Raw genomic sequence first — 19,515 nt, 5'->3', positions numbered from 1 at the left:
TGGCGTACCCAGAAGAAAGAAATGGCATGAAAACACTGAAATTTCTGTTACTAGTGATAAAAGTCTGTATATACACCGTCCCAACGTGTCGACGCCGGTCCAAAATCCAAAAATACCCAAGAATCGAAAACATCCGGTACAAAAATAAGGAAAATATAGAAAGAGAAAGGAGAAGAGAGACGATCTGTTGTGATCAATTCAAAAAGTCCAAGACATAAGACGGTCGTAAATATCAAAGACAAAAAGAAAAAGATAGGATTCAAGTCGAAGGTATAGAACTGGGGTATAAAGAGCATAAGATCCTAGACTTAAACCAAATCAGGTAAAGAATCACGAAATAGGGGTGTGTGGTTGTGGATTGGAAGAATCGGATATCGACCTGGACATCCTTTGGTTTCGAGGTGGTGCAATCGAAACCATGTCAAATGCAGGGCTATACGGTATAAACGCCCGTGAATCAGGTATTTTAACTCCCATCAGTTTTTGCCTTTTTGCTGGCTCCTTCTCCTCCGGACCCACTATCTGGGCTCTTGCGTTTCTTATCTTGTTCATCATCGCGAGAGAAGCTGGGTCCGCTTTGTACCGCTGGGGTTGGGAAATTCAATGGACTGGGCAATAAGTTCGAGTCTGGTCCTGAGCGGCCAAAGGCCCAGTCATCGGCGAAGAAACTGGATGGTGATGGGAGAAGGGCATCGGACATGAATCGGCTTGGTAGCGCAGATATCGGTGTTTCGTGTTTATTCTGGGTGTTTCCATTGTTCGTATTGCCGGCATTGTTCCCATGTGAATTGTTCTGAGTTGTGGTACCCGGTGGCGGAGGGCGAGCAAATGGATTTGGAGGTCCCTGGGCGCCAGCGCTGAGAATCGCCCCTGCAGATGGCGATGGGGGGGTAGAACCACTCCTGCCGTAGGAGGATTATCTTTCGCAGGTGTCACCGTTTTATTGCCAGCAGAGTCGCGTGAAGATGATTCACCCGTCGTACTGCCCCGATCAGAGTTCTCGCTTGGAATCTGAACCTTGAGTTGAGGGCGTTTTGACGTGAGTGCACCACTATTACTTCGAGTGGGCCGCTTGACGTTTGCCGCTGATGGCATTGACTGTGGATGCGAAGCCTCGCTTATAGGGGTACTCTTGGAATCGGGTGAATTGCCCTGTGAGTCCGGCTTCATTGCTTGATTCGCACGAGGTGACTCGAATGCCGGCGCTCCTGCTCCAAAATGCCGGGCAAGAACCGACCCCCGATCGTCGATCGGGGTAAAGATACTGCGAGACTTGGAGAACGACCTTGATTGTGGCGGTGACTGGGTTTGGTCCGGCTTCAAACCACCCGGAACATTGTCCTGTGAGCCCTCGTTTGCTGGAGCCGTACGATCCTGGGACTCCGGTGTATATGCCGGGGGCATAGACCCTCTACCCGGCTCCGACATATACGCTTGTGTGACTTGTTGCACCGGCGCATGCGATCCCGGCGGCATTCCCATCTGCTGCGAGGCTACCGCGTGGGGGTGTTGGAAATGCTGCGCGCCTTGGTGGGGAGGCATGGGCTGGGAGGGCATGCCGTGCTGGTGGTGCATTCCCTGAGGCGGCGTTCCCTGTGGACCCGGTTGGGGGTGGCCGTATTGCTGGTATTGCCCGGGGCGTTGCTGATTCATGGCGGAATGAACATTGGGGTTATACATGGAAGGGTTTGTCATATATGCGAATCCATTTTGGGGCGCAGGAGGCGGCGGCGGAGTAGCGTGTCCATGCGGGCCAAGGTTCGAGCTGACACGACGGGTGTGGTTTCTAGACGTGGGTCGAGAGACACCTTGTGAGAGTGGAGTGCCATGTCGCGATATTGGAAGGCCGTTAGGGATGGGAGGAGACGCAGACGGAGCATGGTGAATGTGTTGGAAACCGGGCTGTTGGAGGTGAGGCGGAACCGCAGGGTGGCTCTGCTGGGCTTGCATCTCTTCGGGGGCCGGGGTAGTCTCGTCTTCATCATCTTCATCGTCGCGTTTGCCTTCAAAATCACCGGGTCCTTTGTGTTCATGGGGAGAACCGAACTGGAGAATGGTGAGATTAGTTGTGATTTCGCCACCAACAGGAAAAGCCAACTCACGTAATGATAGCGCCCAAGAGCCTCTGGCATGTCACAAGAAGAGTACTCGTAGAGTTTTTTGTTGTGACCGAAGATAATGACTGCGACGTCCACGGAACAAAGAACAGCGAGCTCATGCGCCTTCTTGAATAACCCACCCTTTCGCTTCAGAAATGTGCTGCATCGAGAAAATCAGTAAGTTGTATCATGGAATGTAGAGTGCGTAGCTTACACTGAGCGGTTACGGTCATCTTTGATCGCTTTGATTTCGATCTTTCTGCGACCCATTTTAGACGACTACGGGCGCGGGATGCGCGCGGGTACTGAGGGGATCAGGAGAGCGAGTCGTCTCGAAGATGTTTCACAAGTATTTCCGGCGATTTGAGCAACCCGGGCGACTCGAGATCAGAGCGGATCTTGCCAAGCAGTGAGTACCCGAAGCTATTCCCAGGTATGGCGTGACTCTGGCTTTGTCGCGCTATTCAGGCCGCGCACGTAAAGCCTCGAGAGCGGAGGCTGGAAGAGGAAAGTGGAAGGTGGGAATACCACGCGACCGACAGGGAAACGAAGAGCAGGGTCTGGGGACAACAAGACGAACCGCAGACGCGATACCGTGGAGAACTGATGGGGGGCTGATTGACGATGCAGAAAAGGTTGATTCTAAAGATAGAATCGAGGGAAAAAAGAAGGGGATAGGTACGATTATATCAGCAGCCCTGCCTGAGGCGATCTATTTATGGCTGTCACAGTGGAGCCGCGGTGGGCCCTCTTATTGGCCGTGGCGAAGGTGATGGCAGTGGAGGAATTTAAGCATTCAAATCGAGTTGATATGGAGCTGTATCCAGTATTGTCCATTGAAGTCTGGGGAATTGTCTAAGCTTAACACTATGACTCGGGGATGGCTATGCCTAGACTCAATCGGGCACTGTCTCAAGTATCGTCGCGGCACCCAGAACTACCTAGATCTTCTTACTGCGACTACCAGGCTGGTTCAATTGGACGAGAGTGCGGAAGCTCGAGTGAGTTGTCTTTCGTTACCTAACAGTAGTTAGGTAGTGACATTTGCACCCAACCTTGAACGTGCTCCCTCCTCTGAGATGCATACCTAGCCACCTCATACATTCTAGAACTATACCCCGCCACAATTGACCAGTCACTAGATCCACTGCAATCTATACCTATTCGAACCGAACTATCTAATCTAGATAGTTACTTGACCGTACATCCAGTTCATCCGTGTACTCACCTAAGCGAGCCCACCGGAATCTGTCACCCGCACGGAACCTTGGATCGAAGAAACCCAGTTTGGAGATGATGATCGCCGTGTGTATCATCCACTCTCCGCACACACCACGCAGCACACACCACTCGTCCCTAGGTACACGGTAGATTCACGCCAGACATCTCCGTTCCGTTTCGCTACATTCTTTTACGAGGGGGGACGTCGATCCAATCCCGTTTCTTCTCTTTTCTTTGTGGGCGGTCTCGACCATCGCGGTTAGGTTAGTTCCAAGTTCCAGACTCTCTCCCGTTTTACCCCTGAGCTTCACTTCCTCGACTTTTCTTATCCCCCCTCTCTTTCCTTTCTATACGTGCGATTCTACGTGGGATTGTGGTTGATCCCCTACATCTTCTACTCTATCTTTGCTCTGCACGCTCCATCTCTCGAGCACAGACTCTCTTTCTCCGCTCCAGACCAGGGGACCTTGCCTTTTTTTTTTTTTTTTTTGGGGCCTGAGCCTGGGGGCTGCAGGACATCCCGGCCTGGTTCTTTTCTATTTTATTTTGTGTTCACTCGTCTCCATTCCGTCATTTAATTGACCTGTCGGTCTTCCACATCCGGGTCCAGTTCGCTTTTGAAACCGCGCAGCTAATTTGTTGAGGGTAGAAAATAAGTCCCGAAACGGCGCCTAACACACGGAGCTCGTCGCCAGCCGCACCGCACCAAAGCCAATTATAGCGGTCACGCGAGTCCGAAAATGCCCTTTTTCAGTCGAGTCTTCCGGAGCAAAGACTCCAACGCCGTCAAGAAGCAGGCCAAACCTGCCGCCGCCGATCCGGTCCCCGCGAAGCCAAGATGGAATGACGCCTGGCAGCGCACAGAGGTCGGCCCCGAGGAGGTGCAAGACCTCATCCGAGGCTGTTCGCAGGAATTGAAGGCTCGAGGTGGGTGGATTCCGTTCTGAACCATGTGGTGGTGTTACGGCTGCCACGCGCTTTCACGGATTGCTGATCATTCGTCGCGTATAGCTCTCGATACCCCATTCCTCCTGCTGCCCTTCCGTCCGAGCTCCGACCCGAGCGCCGCCCGCACCTTCGTCCGTAACTACTTCAACCAGTCTTTCGATAAGGGTGCCCCCGTCAGCGGAGATGAGTTGATGCAAGAGCTGCGGCTCACTGAGCCGATGGTGAGAAGTCTCCTGACATAACAACGCGCGTGGGCTTATTCTTGGTGATACAGGTTCTCTGCGGTGTCATAAAATGGTGTTGGAGCAGATTGCCCGGAGGTGTTGTTACGTGGGAGGCGTATGAATTGTTCAAAGTTGGCGAACAAGGTACGACTAAACCTGGGGAATCCTGGGAGGATAAATGCTGAAACGAAACTCAGATTCGGATCTGGCCCGCGACGCGTTCTCGACCTTCATCCCGATTAGTGTCGACTCCGACGCCCGCACCAAGATTATTTTCGACTTCTTCGATCTCTTGGCTGCCGTTGCTGCTCATGGAAAGTCTAACGGTCTGGGAGGCCGCAAGCTTTCACGATACGCCGGATGGTGGGCCTTTGAGCATGTCGACAGGGGCAACGGCTTTGAAGCCGCCTACAAGAACTGGGCTGCGTATGTTTTCCTATTGCTTCTTGTGGATAATCTCTGACTTTTGCAGTGCCGCCGATGCTACGAGTCACTTATTCTTCGCCTACCTGCGTTCTCTGACGCCCGATGTGCCCCGTGGTGTTACCGGTATCTCGTCTCTGCCCATTTCTCTCCAATCCCTCGTGGAGGCCACTGAATACCCCCCGGAAACCCCGACTCTCCTTCAAGTCACGACCACCAAAGTAGTCATGATTGTTGATACCGTCTCTCCGACCCCCTTTTCGCTGCTGCGCCGGGCAAAGAACTTTGAATATCGTGATGAACACTGGCACCTGCAGGAGTTCTCCAACTATCAAGACCCCATCCGCGCGCTCACTGACGAATGTCTACGCGTTTTGAAGTGCATTTCATCCACGAATGAGTCCGCTGTGTCGACCTCCAAGCACTCCACCAGCTTGCGGGATGCCTCGTGGTCCCGTTTTGAGGACATTGGATTTGGTGGTGCAATCGATTCAGACCCAGAGGACGAGGATAATAGGCCACCCGTGGCCAGGAATGAGCATGTGAATAGGATCAAAACTGCTCCTCAATCGCAGATTGGAAATCTGGGACGTCCCACAACTCCATCATGGGCGGACTTCATGTCCTCGGGCTTCACGGATGAAGGTAACCTTAAAGACCATATCGGTCCCGTGCTGCTGCCTCCGGACAAGGTTCTTCCGCCCATTGCTGCCACCCGGGGCCAAAGCTCGCAGTCTCACAAACGTGGGCTTGACAATGAGCCGTCCTTGGAGCCTGCCGAGTTAGCCAGCATCAGCACTCTGGACCTGGACGACTCGTTCTGGTGGGTGTGGATTACCAGTCTGTCTGGTGATGAGCCTCTCGCTCGCAAGGCCGTCTTCGGTCGTGTCGCACTCCTTGAGACTGTCATTCGGCATACAAAATGGCTGGTCCTTGAAGAGCAGATCAAAGGTGCCGCCCCGGAACCGGAGGCTGGTGCACAAATCGTGGAGAAGAAGAGCTTCTTCAGCTTTGGAACCCGCAAGGGAAATAAGCTGAGCCGCAGCAAGTCGTCGGCCAAGAAAGTATATCCTATTGAAGAGTCTTATAAGCGGCCCAACAACCAGGCGCCACAAAGCAAGACCAGCATTGGCCCTGATCAGCATAAGCGGATCCAGGCTGCTGCTGCTGCTCTTCAGAAGAAACATCGCGAGCAGGAAGCCGAAGCTAAGGATGCGGGGACAAATGGCCGTAGGGACGCTTATTCAACCAAGACCAACTCGGTCATGACGCTCCAACCTGGTATTGTTAACGAGGCCTCCTCAGCCATGAAGTGGGCAAGCAACTACGACAAGAATGCTTACCGGACCGCCTACCTGAGCAATAGCCGCGCGGGCATTGGTGCTGCAAATGACGATGGTGATGATAATGAGAAGCCCGCTGAGTCTGTCCCTAAGCCGTCAGCAGAGAAGCCGTCAGCAGAGAAACCGGCAGCAGAGAAGCCTGCTATCCCATCAGCTCCCCTACCACCCAGCACTTCCAAGAGCGGACCTCCGCCACCGCCCAAGGACATTCCCACGGCAACTCCACTGCCGCCCTCGCCTGAACAGGCGAAGAAGAAGCCCGTGGAGAAGGCCGTACCCGAGAATGACAAGGAGACCAAGAGCCAGGCTATGGTGATCGAGCAAACACCTGAGGTCATGCCTCAGACGGCCGATGACCCCAAGAAGCTGAAGAAGAAGCCCGGCAACACTGGATTCAAGAACATGTTTGGAACGAAGAAGAAAGGAGAGCAGCCCCCGATGAAGAGCACCGGTGCCAAGGACTCTTCCGCGGTGGCTGCCGCGCGCGCCGCCCTGGAGGCCAAGGCCAAAGAATCTCAGGAGGCCTCGTCGCCCAAGGCCGCTCCGCTGAAGAAGAAGCCTGTTCCGGAGAAGCCTGCGGCCCCTACCTCTCCCCCCGCCCCCGCTCCAGTCCCAGACCCAGTCCGCGAACCCGAAGTTGAGAAACCTGCCACCCCTCAGCAGCCCGCGGAACCTGTGATGGAAGAGCCGGCTCCGATGACTGGTTCTCCCGAACTTCGCGGTCCTCCTCAGACCCGTCGCGGTGTCGAGTACGATGCTCTGTCCCGCGTCGACACCAATGAGCGCAACGCGGCCGACCAGGAGTTCTCCAAGTTCGACCAAGGCCCTCTGGTCGAACAACCTGCTTTCGTTCCTGGTGAGGAGGAGCCTTTGACGCCTGCTATTCCCGCTGCTGCTGAGGTCGAGGCCCCCGAGACCCCGACCAACGGCCATGAGGAGAAGCCCGATACTATCAGCCAAAAGGCTCTTGCCACCGAGGAGGATCGGTGGGCTCAGATCCGTAAGAATGCTGCTGAGCGTACAGCTGCCACAAGCGAGGAGCCCGAGACTCGCACTAGCCAGTCTGAGCGGACGGACGAGGGAGATACCAGCGGCGAAGAGAGTAAGTCATACATCAGCGTCTGAACCCACGTTATACTAACCCTACTCTAGCCATCGAGTCACGCGTCGCCCGCATCAAGGCCCGAGTCGCCGAGCTGACCGGCAACATGGAAGGAAACTAATTACATGTTCTTCTGTTTTTCTTTTGTCGACTTCGCCTTACCTTTACCCACCTATTCTATCTCTTGGATGCCCGGGATCCCCTTTTCTACTCCAATCGTCCCCATCCGACCACACCAGTTCGTGTTTGCTCGTCGAGCCCGATTTTTCTCACGGCCGCTTGAAGCGTCTCGTCCCTCCCTATATACCGGGGAGGAACACGAGACCAACGAAATACCGCGATACGATTGACGTTGGTTGCGACAATTGATTTCTTGTGTTCTGTTCTCGAGCCATTCCCAGTCTGCGGCTGGACAAGGTATCCGATTTTCTCTTCTTCCCATTTTATCTCTTTTAATCTGGGCCTTCTGTTTCTATGTTTTTTTTTTTGCTTGTCTCCCGTTCTTGCTCTATTCCCCTTTCGTTACTGAATTCTGAAGCCCGGTTTTCATACTCCGTTTCCACCTCGCTATACACGGTAGCTTAGCTCTGTAGATCTGCGTGTCATATCACTATTTCATATTCGTTTGTCTCCTAGTATCTCAATCACATCCAAGTTCAATTTGCATTTAAAGTCCAAGGGCCTTGAGAAGAGCCTCGCCGACTCCAGTAGCAGAAGCAGGGTTCTGGCCTGTAATCAAGGGTCCTCCAACTTCCGTCTTTGCAACAACCACCTTCTCACCCCATGGCTCTGCGGCCTTGACGTAGTGTCCGCCGGACACCTTGGCCAGCTCCGTCTCCAGCATGAACGGCATCGCGGACGAAAGCTGCGCCTGGTCTTCCTCGACGTTCGAGAATCCCGTCACCTCCGCGCCTGCAATAAGCGGCTTTCCAGAGGGGCCCTTGGGGTTGAGTAAGACGCAGGGACCGTGGCAGACGGCAGAAACGGGCTTTTTGGCAGCGGCGAAGGTCTCGATGAGTTTGATGGAGTTGGGGTCCTCGGTGAGGTCGAACATGGCTGAAGGTTGTTAGTTTATGATTTATATTATTATTATTAAAGAAGAGGAACAGGAACGTACGGCCGTGTCCACCAACGTAGAAAATGGCATCGAACTCGCCAACGCGCGGAATCATATCCGATAGCTTCTCCGTATTTTTCCAGAGTGCTTTCTGCGAGTTCAGGAAGTTCACTGAAGTCTCGTCCTTGAACATCTCAACTGACGATGGGTCCAAGGGGGCTTCGCCGCCCTTGGGCGAGGCGATGGTCAGGGACACTTTGTTGTGGAGGACATGGTAGGGGTGGGCGAATTCAGGCTTTGGTTTGCATAGTTAGTAACCTTCTCTATACAAGTGCTGTGGTGCTATTGAGGGCGAATGCAGGGAAATTCTTTCCGCTACCCCTCAGGGAGTAGAAAATGTTGCAGGAAGTGGATATACATCGCGGGGCACACACCAAATACCAGCCCGTGGGCTTTTGGATCGAGGGGATCTCGTTGGCAGAGGTGAGGACGACGAGGACCTTGGGAGACATTGTGATTGAAAGCTGATTTGAAGGTTGGAAAAAGACTCGAATTGAATTGACTTGAGAGTTCAAATGCAGCCCGCCGGGGGGCCACGGATTAAAGTAGCTTAGCTATTCTGCATCTTTAGATCATCCTCTCGTCATCGGCCCCACCTGGTCCGGTCGCTGCTTATGAAGCATCAGCCCAGAGGCATTCAACCTAGCCATTAACTTACGGGCATTGATACCGCGATCGTCGATTAGCAAGTGGCATTCCTATAACTAGCCAATTCACGTAAGAATCGATACAGCTAACCCCTCCCCTTGAATCAGTTTCCTAAATAGGCATAGTTTAGCACGTGGTTTTTAAAGTTCTACTGAAAGAAGTTGCTAGAATAGAAGTGGCATATGTAGAGCGACTTTACGCGTCGATTTATAAGGGTCTAGAGAAGAAGGCGCTGGAATCTTAAAGAGGTCCACGGGAAGCGACATCGTTGGATGGTTGGCTGTAAGTTTACGGGTAAAGTCGAATATCGTCCGAATGGTCAATCCTGCATTCAAAGTCCCCACTGCGAGTTTAACTCGGTGTTTTTTGCATATTTCTGCGAGGACCTCAGCTGTGAAGAGGTATTAAGTACATAATATCTAATCTTAGGTTCTTGCCGGTCGGGACAATGAAAGTGCCAAATTCTGGCCCTGGCGGCAGAATATATTTCTTCCCAAAGTCTCCCCAACTAGAACCTCCGAAGCTCCAGTGAACACCTAGAGATCCCAAGGTTACAACTTAATAGGTAAGAAACTAATTACGCTGCCGGATAATCAGATGCAGTCATTAATTTTACTATCATAAATGGTGATTATATGCACACGCTCACAAGACCACAGCTCCGAGTCCCTGTACAGGTATTAGGGGAGAAACCGACTCGCAATGCATCGGGTATCAAGCGTTTTTGGGTAGTGGTGGTTCACATCAACGTCTCAGGATCACGCCTCTTTTCTCATCGAATATACCGCAGCCGCCGAGTCGCTTCAGCCGCTACAAGAGCGCTGATCGCGCCGATGAACAGACAGATAGAGATAGCGTTGGGCTTGTCCTTGTCCAGATTCATCCACTGCGTGTCCGAGGCATCGCTTTCCTCGCTGGGCTCAGCACCTGGTTCGAGAAGGGTGAAGACGATCCAGCTGATGAATGTGCCGACGAATTGGGGGAGAGTGGTGTATACGTTCAGCACACCGAGATAGATCCCGGCTAACTCGCCTGTCGATGGAATGTTGGAGGCTTGGTCTTCTTCGTCAGTGTCGTCGCCGTCTGAGTCGCGGTGGTTGAGTCGGAGAACTTCTAGTTCTGTGTCGGCGGCTGAGTTGCGAATGCTGGCAGATGTGATCATTGTTACGCCGGAGCGGGTGGTTAATCCTGCTGCACCCCCGCTATTGTTGTTCATCGTAAGTTTGTTGATTTCCACGCCCATGAAGGCGAATGGCGCCCAGCCACTGATTGCCCACGGGACACCGCAGACCGCTACGAGGAAAGTCGCGAATCCCCGTGAGTGGGCCAGTGGCGCGAAGATCATGGTCGCAGCAAACATGATTTGAGAGATCAGCCAGGCTGTTTGGAGGTCGGGTCGTACTGCAGTCATGGCTTTGAGTGCTGCTGCCACGCCCGGGGGTGGTCGAGGCGTGAAGCGGGTGCGCTTGGTATCAGGCGGTTGCACGCAGAACGGTAGCAGAACAGAACTTAGGACGGTGATTGCCGAAAAGACTGTCAGCGAGAGACTGCCGACACGGCCGACCTCGCCAAGCATATCGGTTGCCTTGGATAAGTCCTCCTTGGACACTTCGTAGCGGAAGTAGGTTTCGCCCACCCAAGTGGTACTGTAAAAGAGGAAAGGGAACCAGCCTGGATACTGTCAGTAAGCGAGAACCTTTTCAATAGATGTCCGCTGTCCGTACCAATCCATGCCCAAAACTGGGCCCAGCAAATAGCCTGGATACGAGGGGGCAACTCTAGTGTAGTTTTGAACAACTGAGAGATCACTTGAATCGCACCGGCCTTTCCATCCGAATCCCTGTATTTGCGTTAGTGTTTATGACCATTATACTTTGGAAAGACTGCAGTAGCCTACCTTGCTGTGATCAAGACACGCTCCTTCACGGAGTACGAGGTAACAGCCACTGCGCCAACCAAGAACAATGCCGCAATAACAGTCATCTGTTTGAACTGGGTGTCGCCGAAAAAGCTCCCAAAGATGCTGACGGTGTCAATCGAGCCAATCACGTAACTGATGAGCTGGCCGATGGCGCACATTCTGCCAGCTGTTATGGCTGTTAGTAAACCTTTCCATTATAATACAAGGTGAATAGCACATACCCCACGCAGATCCAGATTGTTGCAATGGAATCGGCAGCGTATCAACAATTAGACTGCGACAGCATGCTTGGACTGAAAACGGTTAGTGAAGCCCACCAAATTGAGCCGTCCCACTTACCAACGTTGATAGAAAAGTCCACGGCATAGATACTGGAGACAGCCAATGCAATGGTAACGTTCTTCGCCTGTTAACGAGCTTGAGTTAGCTCCCCCAGCCCCAATGAACCACTTTCCATAATCAAGTCATACCTTCTCTGGCTCCTTGACGAAATACCTGACAATCTCAGCAGTCCAGCCAAGAACGATCAGACAAAAAGCCACAACAAAAGACCCAAAAACCATAAACGGCCTTCTCCGACCCCATTTCGACCGTGACCGGTCCGCAATGACACCAATAAGAGGCTGGATAATCAACCCGGACAACGGGCCCGCAATCCACACCAACGAAGTCTTGGATTTTGTCAAACCAAGCTGAAGAAGGTAAGGCGTGCAATCTAAACAGCATTAGTATCGATCTCAAAAACTCAAAACTGGAGCTTACATGTCATCTCCGTGCCCCATGTAAACCTATACGTCACAAAAAAAGCCACCGTCAGCCAGTGAACTTTGAATCCTCGGAAAGGGAGTCCTCAGATCTGTTCCGTTCAGAGGTAAACGTACTGCAATCCCACCAAGCTAAACGTCAACAACGCCATCCGCGTCGACTCAGACCGTCCCTTGATGGACGGCGAGCCCGCCCATCTCGCAGCCTGCGGCATCCTGCTCTAGGCACGTGGCATACGCTCCACCTCTCCGCGAAACCTCGGGGTATGGAATCTGTAATCCGTGACCCGCAGGCCTTCAAGCAAACGTGCAGTTCCGAAGCGCGCCCGGGGACAAGTTCCGGGCCGTCGGAAACGGACCAATTGCCTCGCAGTAACGTCGCTGCGCGGGGATCGGAGCTACAGCGTGTCGCGAAAGGGTCCGGCGCTTTGTCTGGTCTGGCGCAGACTCGCGTTCGGAACCCGAGGGTATTCGGGAAAGGGGTACGCGGGTCAAGGGCGAGCGGGTAGGTCAATTGGCGATCCGGTAGAGTATGTCGCGTGCAGACGAGTAATACTGGAGAAAGAGGGCGTAACGAGGAGAAGGAGAAGAAAAAGGACCTGGCCTGAGCGCAGTTTATGCGGGCCCACCGGGCCGCTTATCGCTTTCAAGTCAGATCCGCCAGGGGCTTCTGATGCCGATCGCTGTCAACCGGGAGGGGGTTGGGTTTGTCTGGGGGTTTTGTCTGGGGCTTTGGGTGTTTCAGGTTTAGGTTGACTTGCTAGGTAGGTTATATAGATCGTTGATTGTTTTTTTAAGGTTCATTTTTGTGTTTCTGCTTAGTTTCACGCAGCTTCTTGGGCTCAGATCTTCGTCAGGGAATTGGAGGCTGTGATTGGTTGGAGGGATGAGTAATCGTGTGCCATTTATAGCCCATGATCAGGTACAGAAGCGAATGGATGAGACGAGGAGTATATTTAGCTGTTGATTGAAACTACTGAGTTACGTCCTTGTTTCAGAGTTAGAGACCAGGATTGGAATCGAGTGCGTAACGTTCTTTCATTGTTGAGCCTTCTTTCTACTCAACTCGGGAGAGAGACAAATCCTTAGCGACGATACCCGCCATGGGCTTGACAACAGAATGGAGAAAAAGAAAAAGGAAAAAGTAGATTTTGATCATCTTCATAGACCGCGTCCCATATCATCGTAAACTAGCACTAGGCCACCTCCATCTACAGTCGGTTAGGAGCGGAGGTGGTCACGGGCCACTGGTAGCCAGCGGCATCGCTGAACTTGTAGCCGTAGGAGGCAGTGAAGTCATCGAGGACCGCGGGGCCACGAGAACCTAAGTCTAGTCAGCAAAATGCGCTTTTTAAGTCGTGGCACGGTGGGAAATGCTTACCGTAGGGGTATTCCATGGGGATGATCTCCTTGTTGTCGTCCAGGTAGTGCAGCAGCGGGGTGAACATGCGCCAGGAGGCGTCCAGCTCGTCGTCACGAACAAAGTTGGAGTGGTCGCCCTTGAAAGCATCCAAGATCAAGGACTCGTAGGCCTCGGGGATCTTGAGGTCGGAGAAGCGGCGGCGGTAGGTCAAGTCCAGCTCGGTCACCACCGTCTGCATGGACAGACCGGGCAGCTTAGAGTTCATCTTGATATAGACGGACTCGTTGGGCTGGACACGGATGACCAACTCGTTACGGGGGATATCCTTGAAGATACCAGAGGTGACGTCCTTGAACTGAATACGGACCTCGGTCTTCTGCTCGTTCAGGGCTGTGAAGGATGTTAGTCAATTATTCACACACAGGACAAGCGGTTCAACTTACCCTTTCCGGCCTTGAGGATGAAGGGAACGCCGTCCCAGCGCTCGTTCTTAATATAGGCGACCAGGGCGCAGAAGGTTGGGCAGCGCGAATCCTTCGGCACGGTGTCGTCCTCCAGGTAACCAGGCTTGCTTCCATCCAGCGACCGACCGTACTGGCCAATGATGACGTTCTTGGGCTCAATCGCATCCATCGCACGCAGAACACGGACCTTCTCGTCACGGATATCCTCGGAGGAGAAGGAGATGGGGCGCTCCATGGCGAGCAAAGTCAGGACCTGCAGAAGGTCTACACCAAAGTCAGCATGGCCTCATGATCGTTTGTTGGGGATACGCACGGTTCTGCATGACATCACGGATGATGCCGAATTCATCGAAGTAACCACCACGGCCCTCAGTGCCGAAAGGCTCCTTAAATGTGATCTGGACGTTGTCGATGTGGTGACGGTTCCATGTGGCGTTGAAGAACTCGTTGCCAAATCGCAGGATGAGAATGTTCTTAACCATCTCCTTCCCGAGGTAGTGGTCGATACGGAAGATCTCCTCCTCCTTCCAGTTAGGTTCCAGAGCCTTCTGCAGATCGCGCGAGCTCTGAAGATCCTTGCCAAACGGCTTCTCAACCTGTGGGGGGATTAGCCGACGATACCTCGGTTGGTCTGCCAGGAGAACTCACAATGATACGGGCAAGGCCCTTCTTGGGGTAGCAGTTGCGCTTCAACTGCTCGGAAACGGTAGTGAAAACACTGGGAGGCAGAGCCATGTAGAAGACGCGGTTCTGCTCCTTCCCTTGCCGACCCTTCTCAACCTCCTCCAGGTGCTTGTTGAGGTTGATGAACGAGTCATCCTGATCGTATTGGCCCGAGACGTAGGTGCACAGCTGGCAGAACTGGTCTAATTGCTCCTCGATCTCTTTTGTGGGCACCTTAATATACGAGCGCACGCGCTTCAGGTATTCTTCGTGGTCCATCTTCGTCCGCGCATAACCGACGATCTTAATGTCTTTGGGGAGGAACTTGTTGCGGAACTATAAGTGATCGTGTCAGTCCAGGTTATTTCTTTTTGTGATTGCTATAGCCTATCACATACGAGACCGAAGAGTGCCGGGAACTGGTCAAACGAGTTAGTCTTGAGCGCACACCGGGAGCCGCGGGACCAGGGCACAAACCGTCTTCTTCTTTGCGAGATCGCCGGACGCACCGAGCACCACGATAATGGTGTCATCTTTCAATTCGATGGTGCTGGATTGAAAAGGCATTGTTAGTTCGGCGGTTCAGTGGACGAGAGCAGAGTTTGCAATGGACGACGTGGATGGAGGGGTTCTCGCGGGGAGTCCAGCAGTGCAGGCAATGCGGATGAAGCAGGCGAAAAAGAAATTGAAGGAACTCGGAATATGACCACGAAACGCGTCCGGTCGAATGAGCCAAATTGGGTAGGGTTGACGGTGAAGTGAAGTAGCCGGCGCGCTTCCGCTGCCGAGGGGGAGGTGATGTCAGAGACGGCCGAGGAGAGACTCACCCAGGATTCTGACGCTCATCGGTCTGGGAGGCAGCGTTGGACATTTTGCAACACAGACAACTCGGATATACAAAACGAGATGGGTAGAGAGAATAAACAGGAGAGAGAAAGGGGAAAGAGGAAGTTGTTGGGAGGGAACAGTGCCAGTAGCAGGTTCCGGCGGAGCAGGTACTTTTTAACGGGAGTCGCTCTTACAGCTTCGGTAGTGGGGCTGTCCCTTTGGGGGGGTTTAGCTGGGTATTTTATTGTTATTTATGACTTCAGGGTATTACGCTCTCTCTGCAATATGACGATTCAGGAACTATCGTTCTCCTCTATATAACCCTGCTCTCTCTCCCTCGTGGCGAATCGTTTCTTCACCCTGCATCTATAGCATCATTCCTAGTATCTCTTGACTCCGGTATCTGGCCAATCCCAAGTATATTTTCTTCTTGGGAAGGCTCGAATTCCTTTGCTTCTAAGATTGTTCTAGCGACCCATGACCCCGCGCAGCTTATTATGGGTTCTTTCGGGCGGATGACGTGCAACGTGAGTCAGACAAGCAGTCCCCCTGTTGGTCCAACAGACGTATCGAGACGGCCCGAAAAGAAACAAAAAGAGAGGCTACAGTAGAGGTCATCTGTTTAAGCTGTATGTATATACATGTACAGCGACACGATGGAAACAGCCTGAATTCAAGTGGAGTTACGTGGCCATGACTCTGGCAATCAGCTAAGAGAAAGGTTTCATCACATCCAGAATGCGGTCGGTGAGTGGAGCACCTCGTTTTTTGCACTGCGACAGTGATGTTACCAGCGCAAGCCACCTAAGTTTTGCAGCCGCCTGTATCCCGGCTCTACCGAGTTTATTGCTCTACTGCATACACATCGTGGAAAGAAACGATACAGTAGGTTACGAAGTACGGTACCTTGACAGATAAGAAGCTGTCCCGGTGACCGAAATCGTGGGAGAGCGATCGGCACATTTGTCATCTCTCATACCATGCGGATTCTATTTTCCCGCCCGCCGCAGTAACTCCGGTTGAGGTTGATGACCCCGAGCCAACTCGGCCCAGAGTGCCGCCGGATTCGGACCATATTAACCGCCGCGCGGGGATACTACCGGACTTGCTTAACTGATGTATCATGATTTCGGACGATCTCTATGTAAAGCTCTGTTGGACCCGGTAGGGACTCGCATTAGATGAAGTACGCATAGCTTCCTTTCTCTTGAACTGCAGAGTAAAACGCCATCCCGGCAGCCGGGATGGTGGGGCAGGATGGGGAATATCTGGATTTCCCAATCAGTACACTCGGTCTGCGTTACACCGGATTGCTATCCGTGCTTTCCAAGATGAAAGATGTACAAAGATCTAGTATTGAAGAAATTCCGGTGAAGATATAGAGGAGTATTGAAGGAATATAAACTCAAAACCCTGCGGAATTGCCTAGGTACGCGGTAAATCAAAGTTCAAAGACCGGCGATAGGATCGACGAGTGAGGTCATGGTGAAGTTTGTCAGCTGTTGGGCTCCAGACTGGGACAGACTGCCGGTTCGGACCACTGTCCGCCGCGTGGCAGAAAAAAGAGTCGTAAAGGCGGTCAGGAGGATGACGTGATCGAATTGATGAGACACCTGAGGCTGTAATTGAGTCCTGAGGCATCACAATTAACGGATCCGGAGAAACCTGATTTTCCGTGGCCTCTTGCAACGGGACTAGTGTGCCATCACCTGACCTCGCTTACCCTGTCGCTAAGGACCCGATTGGGGTTAGGGCGAGTCGCCGCCCAACACACCTTCGCAAATTGATTGTGCGCTCGACTCTATCGAAGCGACGACAACCACGACAACCGGGAACGACTATCTCTTGCGGGTCATTCCTTCGACTTTCTTTCCTTGCCCGCTCCTCAGAGAAAAGCCGTCATAATGCCTTCGGAACAAGGTCACCGCCGTGAGTCGCGCCCTGTCGAAAACTTCGGTATCCGATTGTGAGAGGGATCGTCTGGGATCGAGGCACATCGGATACCATCAGCCCAAATGGAACTGTTCATGCTAACGTATCTCTCTTCTCTAGTCTACGTCAAGTAAGTCACTATCACACGTCCGCCGTCACGTTGCACACACCAGTCTTCGAAGTGGTCTCGGGAACATATGGAGGAGGAATTTGCGATCGATCACACACACAACACCGACTTCGAGAACAGAGGATTAACGAGGGTTTTCTTTACAGGGGACGTCACCTTAGCTACCAGCGTAGCAAGCACAGCACCAACCCCAACACCAGGTACGAGCCACATGCGCACACACAAGTTTGAGAATGGAATCTGATAAGCGATACAGTCTGGTCAAGATTGAGGGCGTTGATGACTCCAAGGCCGCTTCCTTCTACCTGGGTAAGAAGGTCGCTTTCGTCTACCGGGCCAAGCGTGAGGTCCGCGGCTCCAACATCCGGGTGATCTGGGGCAAGGTCACCCGCCCTCACGGTACGTCCACGAAGTCTCGGTTGAGTCGGTTCAACCAAATTCTAACGATCAGCAGGCAACTCCGGCGTTGTTCGCGCCAAGTTCCGCAGCAACCTCCCCCCCAAGACCTTCGGTGCCACCGTCCGCGTCATGCTCTACCCCTCCAACATCTAAACGGCACATTGTATCTAGTGGGCGATGATTCCCTTTCTTCGCGCAGACGGTCGATCAGGCAAGGAAAAGTCGATGAACGAGCCGAATGTTGATTCGAGGTGATGGAGTTGGCGGTTTGATAACGATTTTATTCGTGGGAGAAGGCAGGGCCATAAAATTCCAGCCCTACGAATGAAAAAAAACCAAAACTTTTTTACACGTTCACTTTGTTGTGTCGCCCCCGATTTCCAACGAGCTTGATTGTCTCTTTGTGGCAGGCGTCATTCTTTCTCCCACCGTGTATCTGACGCTCTTACACACCAAATTCCATATCGTTTTCAACAGTCCGGTCCTTTCGAGATTTCTGTTTCCCCGCCTGCACGACCGTTGTTATAGAAGAATTGCATTTACCTTGCTTTGGCTACTCCCACCATGGCATGTCTTCCAAAATACCTCCCATTGCGACTTGACCTTCGTACCATACCACGACTTCCCTCAACATGCACGATGACTTCCGAATCTCGACCACATACGACAGCATAGCTTTGTAGCAGACTGTCTTCCAACGTTCTATGATCTCGTAGTCGTGTCTGATACACTGAGCTCGACATTGGGCCAGTTCCTAGTGTGGGTCGACTCGATGTGTATCAGATCAAAGCCAAGCCCGCGGAATCCGACTGCCACATTCAGCCCCGCGGTTGTTAGATCATTCCAGGGTTGTGGCCCGGGATAATCGATTGATGTTTAAGCAGACCACGTTTCCTTCTGCTAAAGATCGGCTACATGTGCCGGCTCCAGCAAGGTCTATCAATCAACCAAGCGGATAAGGTATGACACATGAACCGACGAGATGCAGACTAGAGCAAGCCCAGCCCTGTACGGAGAGCATGGGCTGTTATTGGGGATTGAGAGGCAGGCAAGTGATGGCTGCTGCCTAGTTTCCACTTTTCGAGATACAACCCGGAGCTGCAAACCTCCGAGTAAGTGAGCCACTCATCACAGATACCGCAGCATCGCGCATTCAAAGGCGTATCATTGGTCGAGCTCAGGTTGAGTCGTAACACATGAAGATCTCGAACCGCTCCGAAGGCCTCTGGTGCATAGAACACAATACCAAGCTCTGCCACAAGGGTTGGCAAGGAATCTATAACAATATAACATGGGCCGGTGAAGGGATGCCCACGATGCAATTTCTTTCTAGTATATGCACTGCACAAGATAAAGGACGATACTAAGCTCGGGGCAAAGGGGGAAGCCGCAGATCCGCGGCAGAACGCAGTATCGGCGACTGCCACCACCGGCCAATTGGAAGACCACGGCTGCCCTTCATCACGCGCTTTGCCAGGATGGAGGGAAAAATCAAACGAAAATCAATAAATTGGTTTTACCAGTGAGAACTTGCAGAATTCAATTAGAAGCCAATGCCCCCGATCATGGCTGGTGAATTGAGTGTAGTGTTCGCAGCCTCGGATAGAAGTCCAGACCATCATGGGGCAGTGGCACAGGGTCTTGAACACAATGGTAGTTAAATCATGCCGAGGGACAACCCCAGCCACCCGATGGGACCTGGTGACTATGGTCCTGCCCACCGTTGCTACCCTTTGGACTGTGAAATGCTATTAATACTCCGGCACGCTAAGCGGAAGAACACCACCAATCGCCGCGGACGGTACCAGGCTGATGTTCCACGGATCGCTTCAAGTGCCTGAATTTTGTGCGACTTTGGCCGATGGTGAAAGATGGGGATTCACAGGGGTTAACGTAGAAATTGAATTGAATAGACGTGCATCAGAA

At 52.6% G+C, this 19,515-nt stretch overlaps 6 protein-coding genes across 6 annotated transcripts; 2 read left to right on the top strand and 4 right to left on the bottom strand.

Moving 5' to 3' along the window:
• Positions 1–466: 466 nt before the first annotated feature.
• Positions 467–2,460, bottom strand: rlmA (SRF-type transcription factor RlmA; the record flags this gene model as incomplete). Its single annotated transcript, XM_058454093.1, is given in 4 exon segments — positions 467–793; positions 808–2,046; positions 2,103–2,259; positions 2,314–2,460. The coding sequence occupies 4 exon segments, from the start codon at positions 2,367–2,369 to the stop codon at positions 467–469; spliced, it is 1,779 nt and encodes a 592-aa protein (XP_058306342.1). The 5' UTR covers positions 2,370–2,460.
• Positions 2,461–4,060: 1,600 nt separating this feature from the next.
• Positions 4,061–7,481, top strand: N7498_007030 (uncharacterized protein; the record flags this gene model as incomplete). The annotated part of the gene is made up of 6 exons (XM_058454092.1): positions 4,061–4,247; positions 4,332–4,489; positions 4,543–4,636; positions 4,690–4,918; positions 4,965–7,360; positions 7,411–7,481. The coding sequence occupies 6 exons, from the start codon at positions 4,061–4,063 to the stop codon at positions 7,479–7,481; spliced, it is 3,135 nt and encodes a 1,044-aa protein (XP_058306341.1).
• A 546-nt stretch (positions 7,482–8,027) lies between these two features.
• On the bottom strand, positions 8,028–8,929 carry N7498_007029 (ThiJ/PfpI family protein; the record flags this gene model as incomplete). Its single annotated transcript, XM_058454091.1, has 3 exons — positions 8,028–8,416; positions 8,478–8,712; positions 8,852–8,929. The coding sequence occupies 3 exons, from the start codon at positions 8,927–8,929 to the stop codon at positions 8,028–8,030; spliced, it is 702 nt and encodes a 233-aa protein (XP_058306340.1).
• Positions 8,930–9,897: 968 nt separating this feature from the next.
• N7498_007028 (putative sucrose transporter) lies at positions 9,898–12,025 on the bottom strand (the record flags this gene model as incomplete). The annotated part of the gene is made up of 8 exons (XM_058454090.1): positions 9,898–10,796; positions 10,850–10,965; positions 11,023–11,212; positions 11,268–11,339; positions 11,386–11,452; positions 11,517–11,761; positions 11,809–11,834; positions 11,928–12,025. 8 exons carry the CDS (start codon positions 12,023–12,025, stop codon positions 9,898–9,900), a joined length of 1,713 nt encoding a protein of 570 aa, XP_058306339.1.
• A 996-nt stretch (positions 12,026–13,021) lies between these two features.
• N7498_007027 (glucose-6-phosphate dehydrogenase) lies at positions 13,022–15,171 on the bottom strand (the record flags this gene model as incomplete). The annotated part of the gene is made up of 8 exons (XM_058454089.1): positions 13,022–13,134; positions 13,192–13,563; positions 13,617–13,901; positions 13,951–14,233; positions 14,286–14,636; positions 14,699–14,719; positions 14,778–14,850; positions 15,128–15,171. 8 exons carry the CDS (start codon positions 15,169–15,171, stop codon positions 13,022–13,024), a joined length of 1,542 nt encoding a protein of 513 aa, XP_058306338.1.
• Positions 15,172–17,032: 1,861 nt separating this feature from the next.
• On the top strand, positions 17,033–17,742 carry N7498_007026 (60S ribosomal protein eL33; the record flags this gene model as incomplete). The annotated part of the gene is made up of 5 exons (XM_058454088.1): positions 17,033–17,057; positions 17,181–17,190; positions 17,337–17,390; positions 17,447–17,589; positions 17,645–17,742. The coding sequence occupies 5 exons, from the start codon at positions 17,033–17,035 to the stop codon at positions 17,740–17,742; spliced, it is 330 nt and encodes a 109-aa protein (XP_058306337.1).
• Positions 17,743–19,515: the final 1,773 nt, after the last annotated feature.

The sequence above is a fragment of the Penicillium cinerascens genome, assembly GCF_028974065.1.
Source record: "Penicillium cinerascens strain IBT 15544 chromosome Unknown contig_9_segment0_segment0, whole genome shotgun sequence".
In the NCBI taxonomy this organism is placed as follows: Eukaryota; Fungi; Ascomycota; class Eurotiomycetes; order Eurotiales; family Aspergillaceae; genus Penicillium; species Penicillium cinerascens.
Note: the sequence above shows the minus strand (reverse complement) of the source record. Positions and strands in the feature narration are given on the sequence as shown.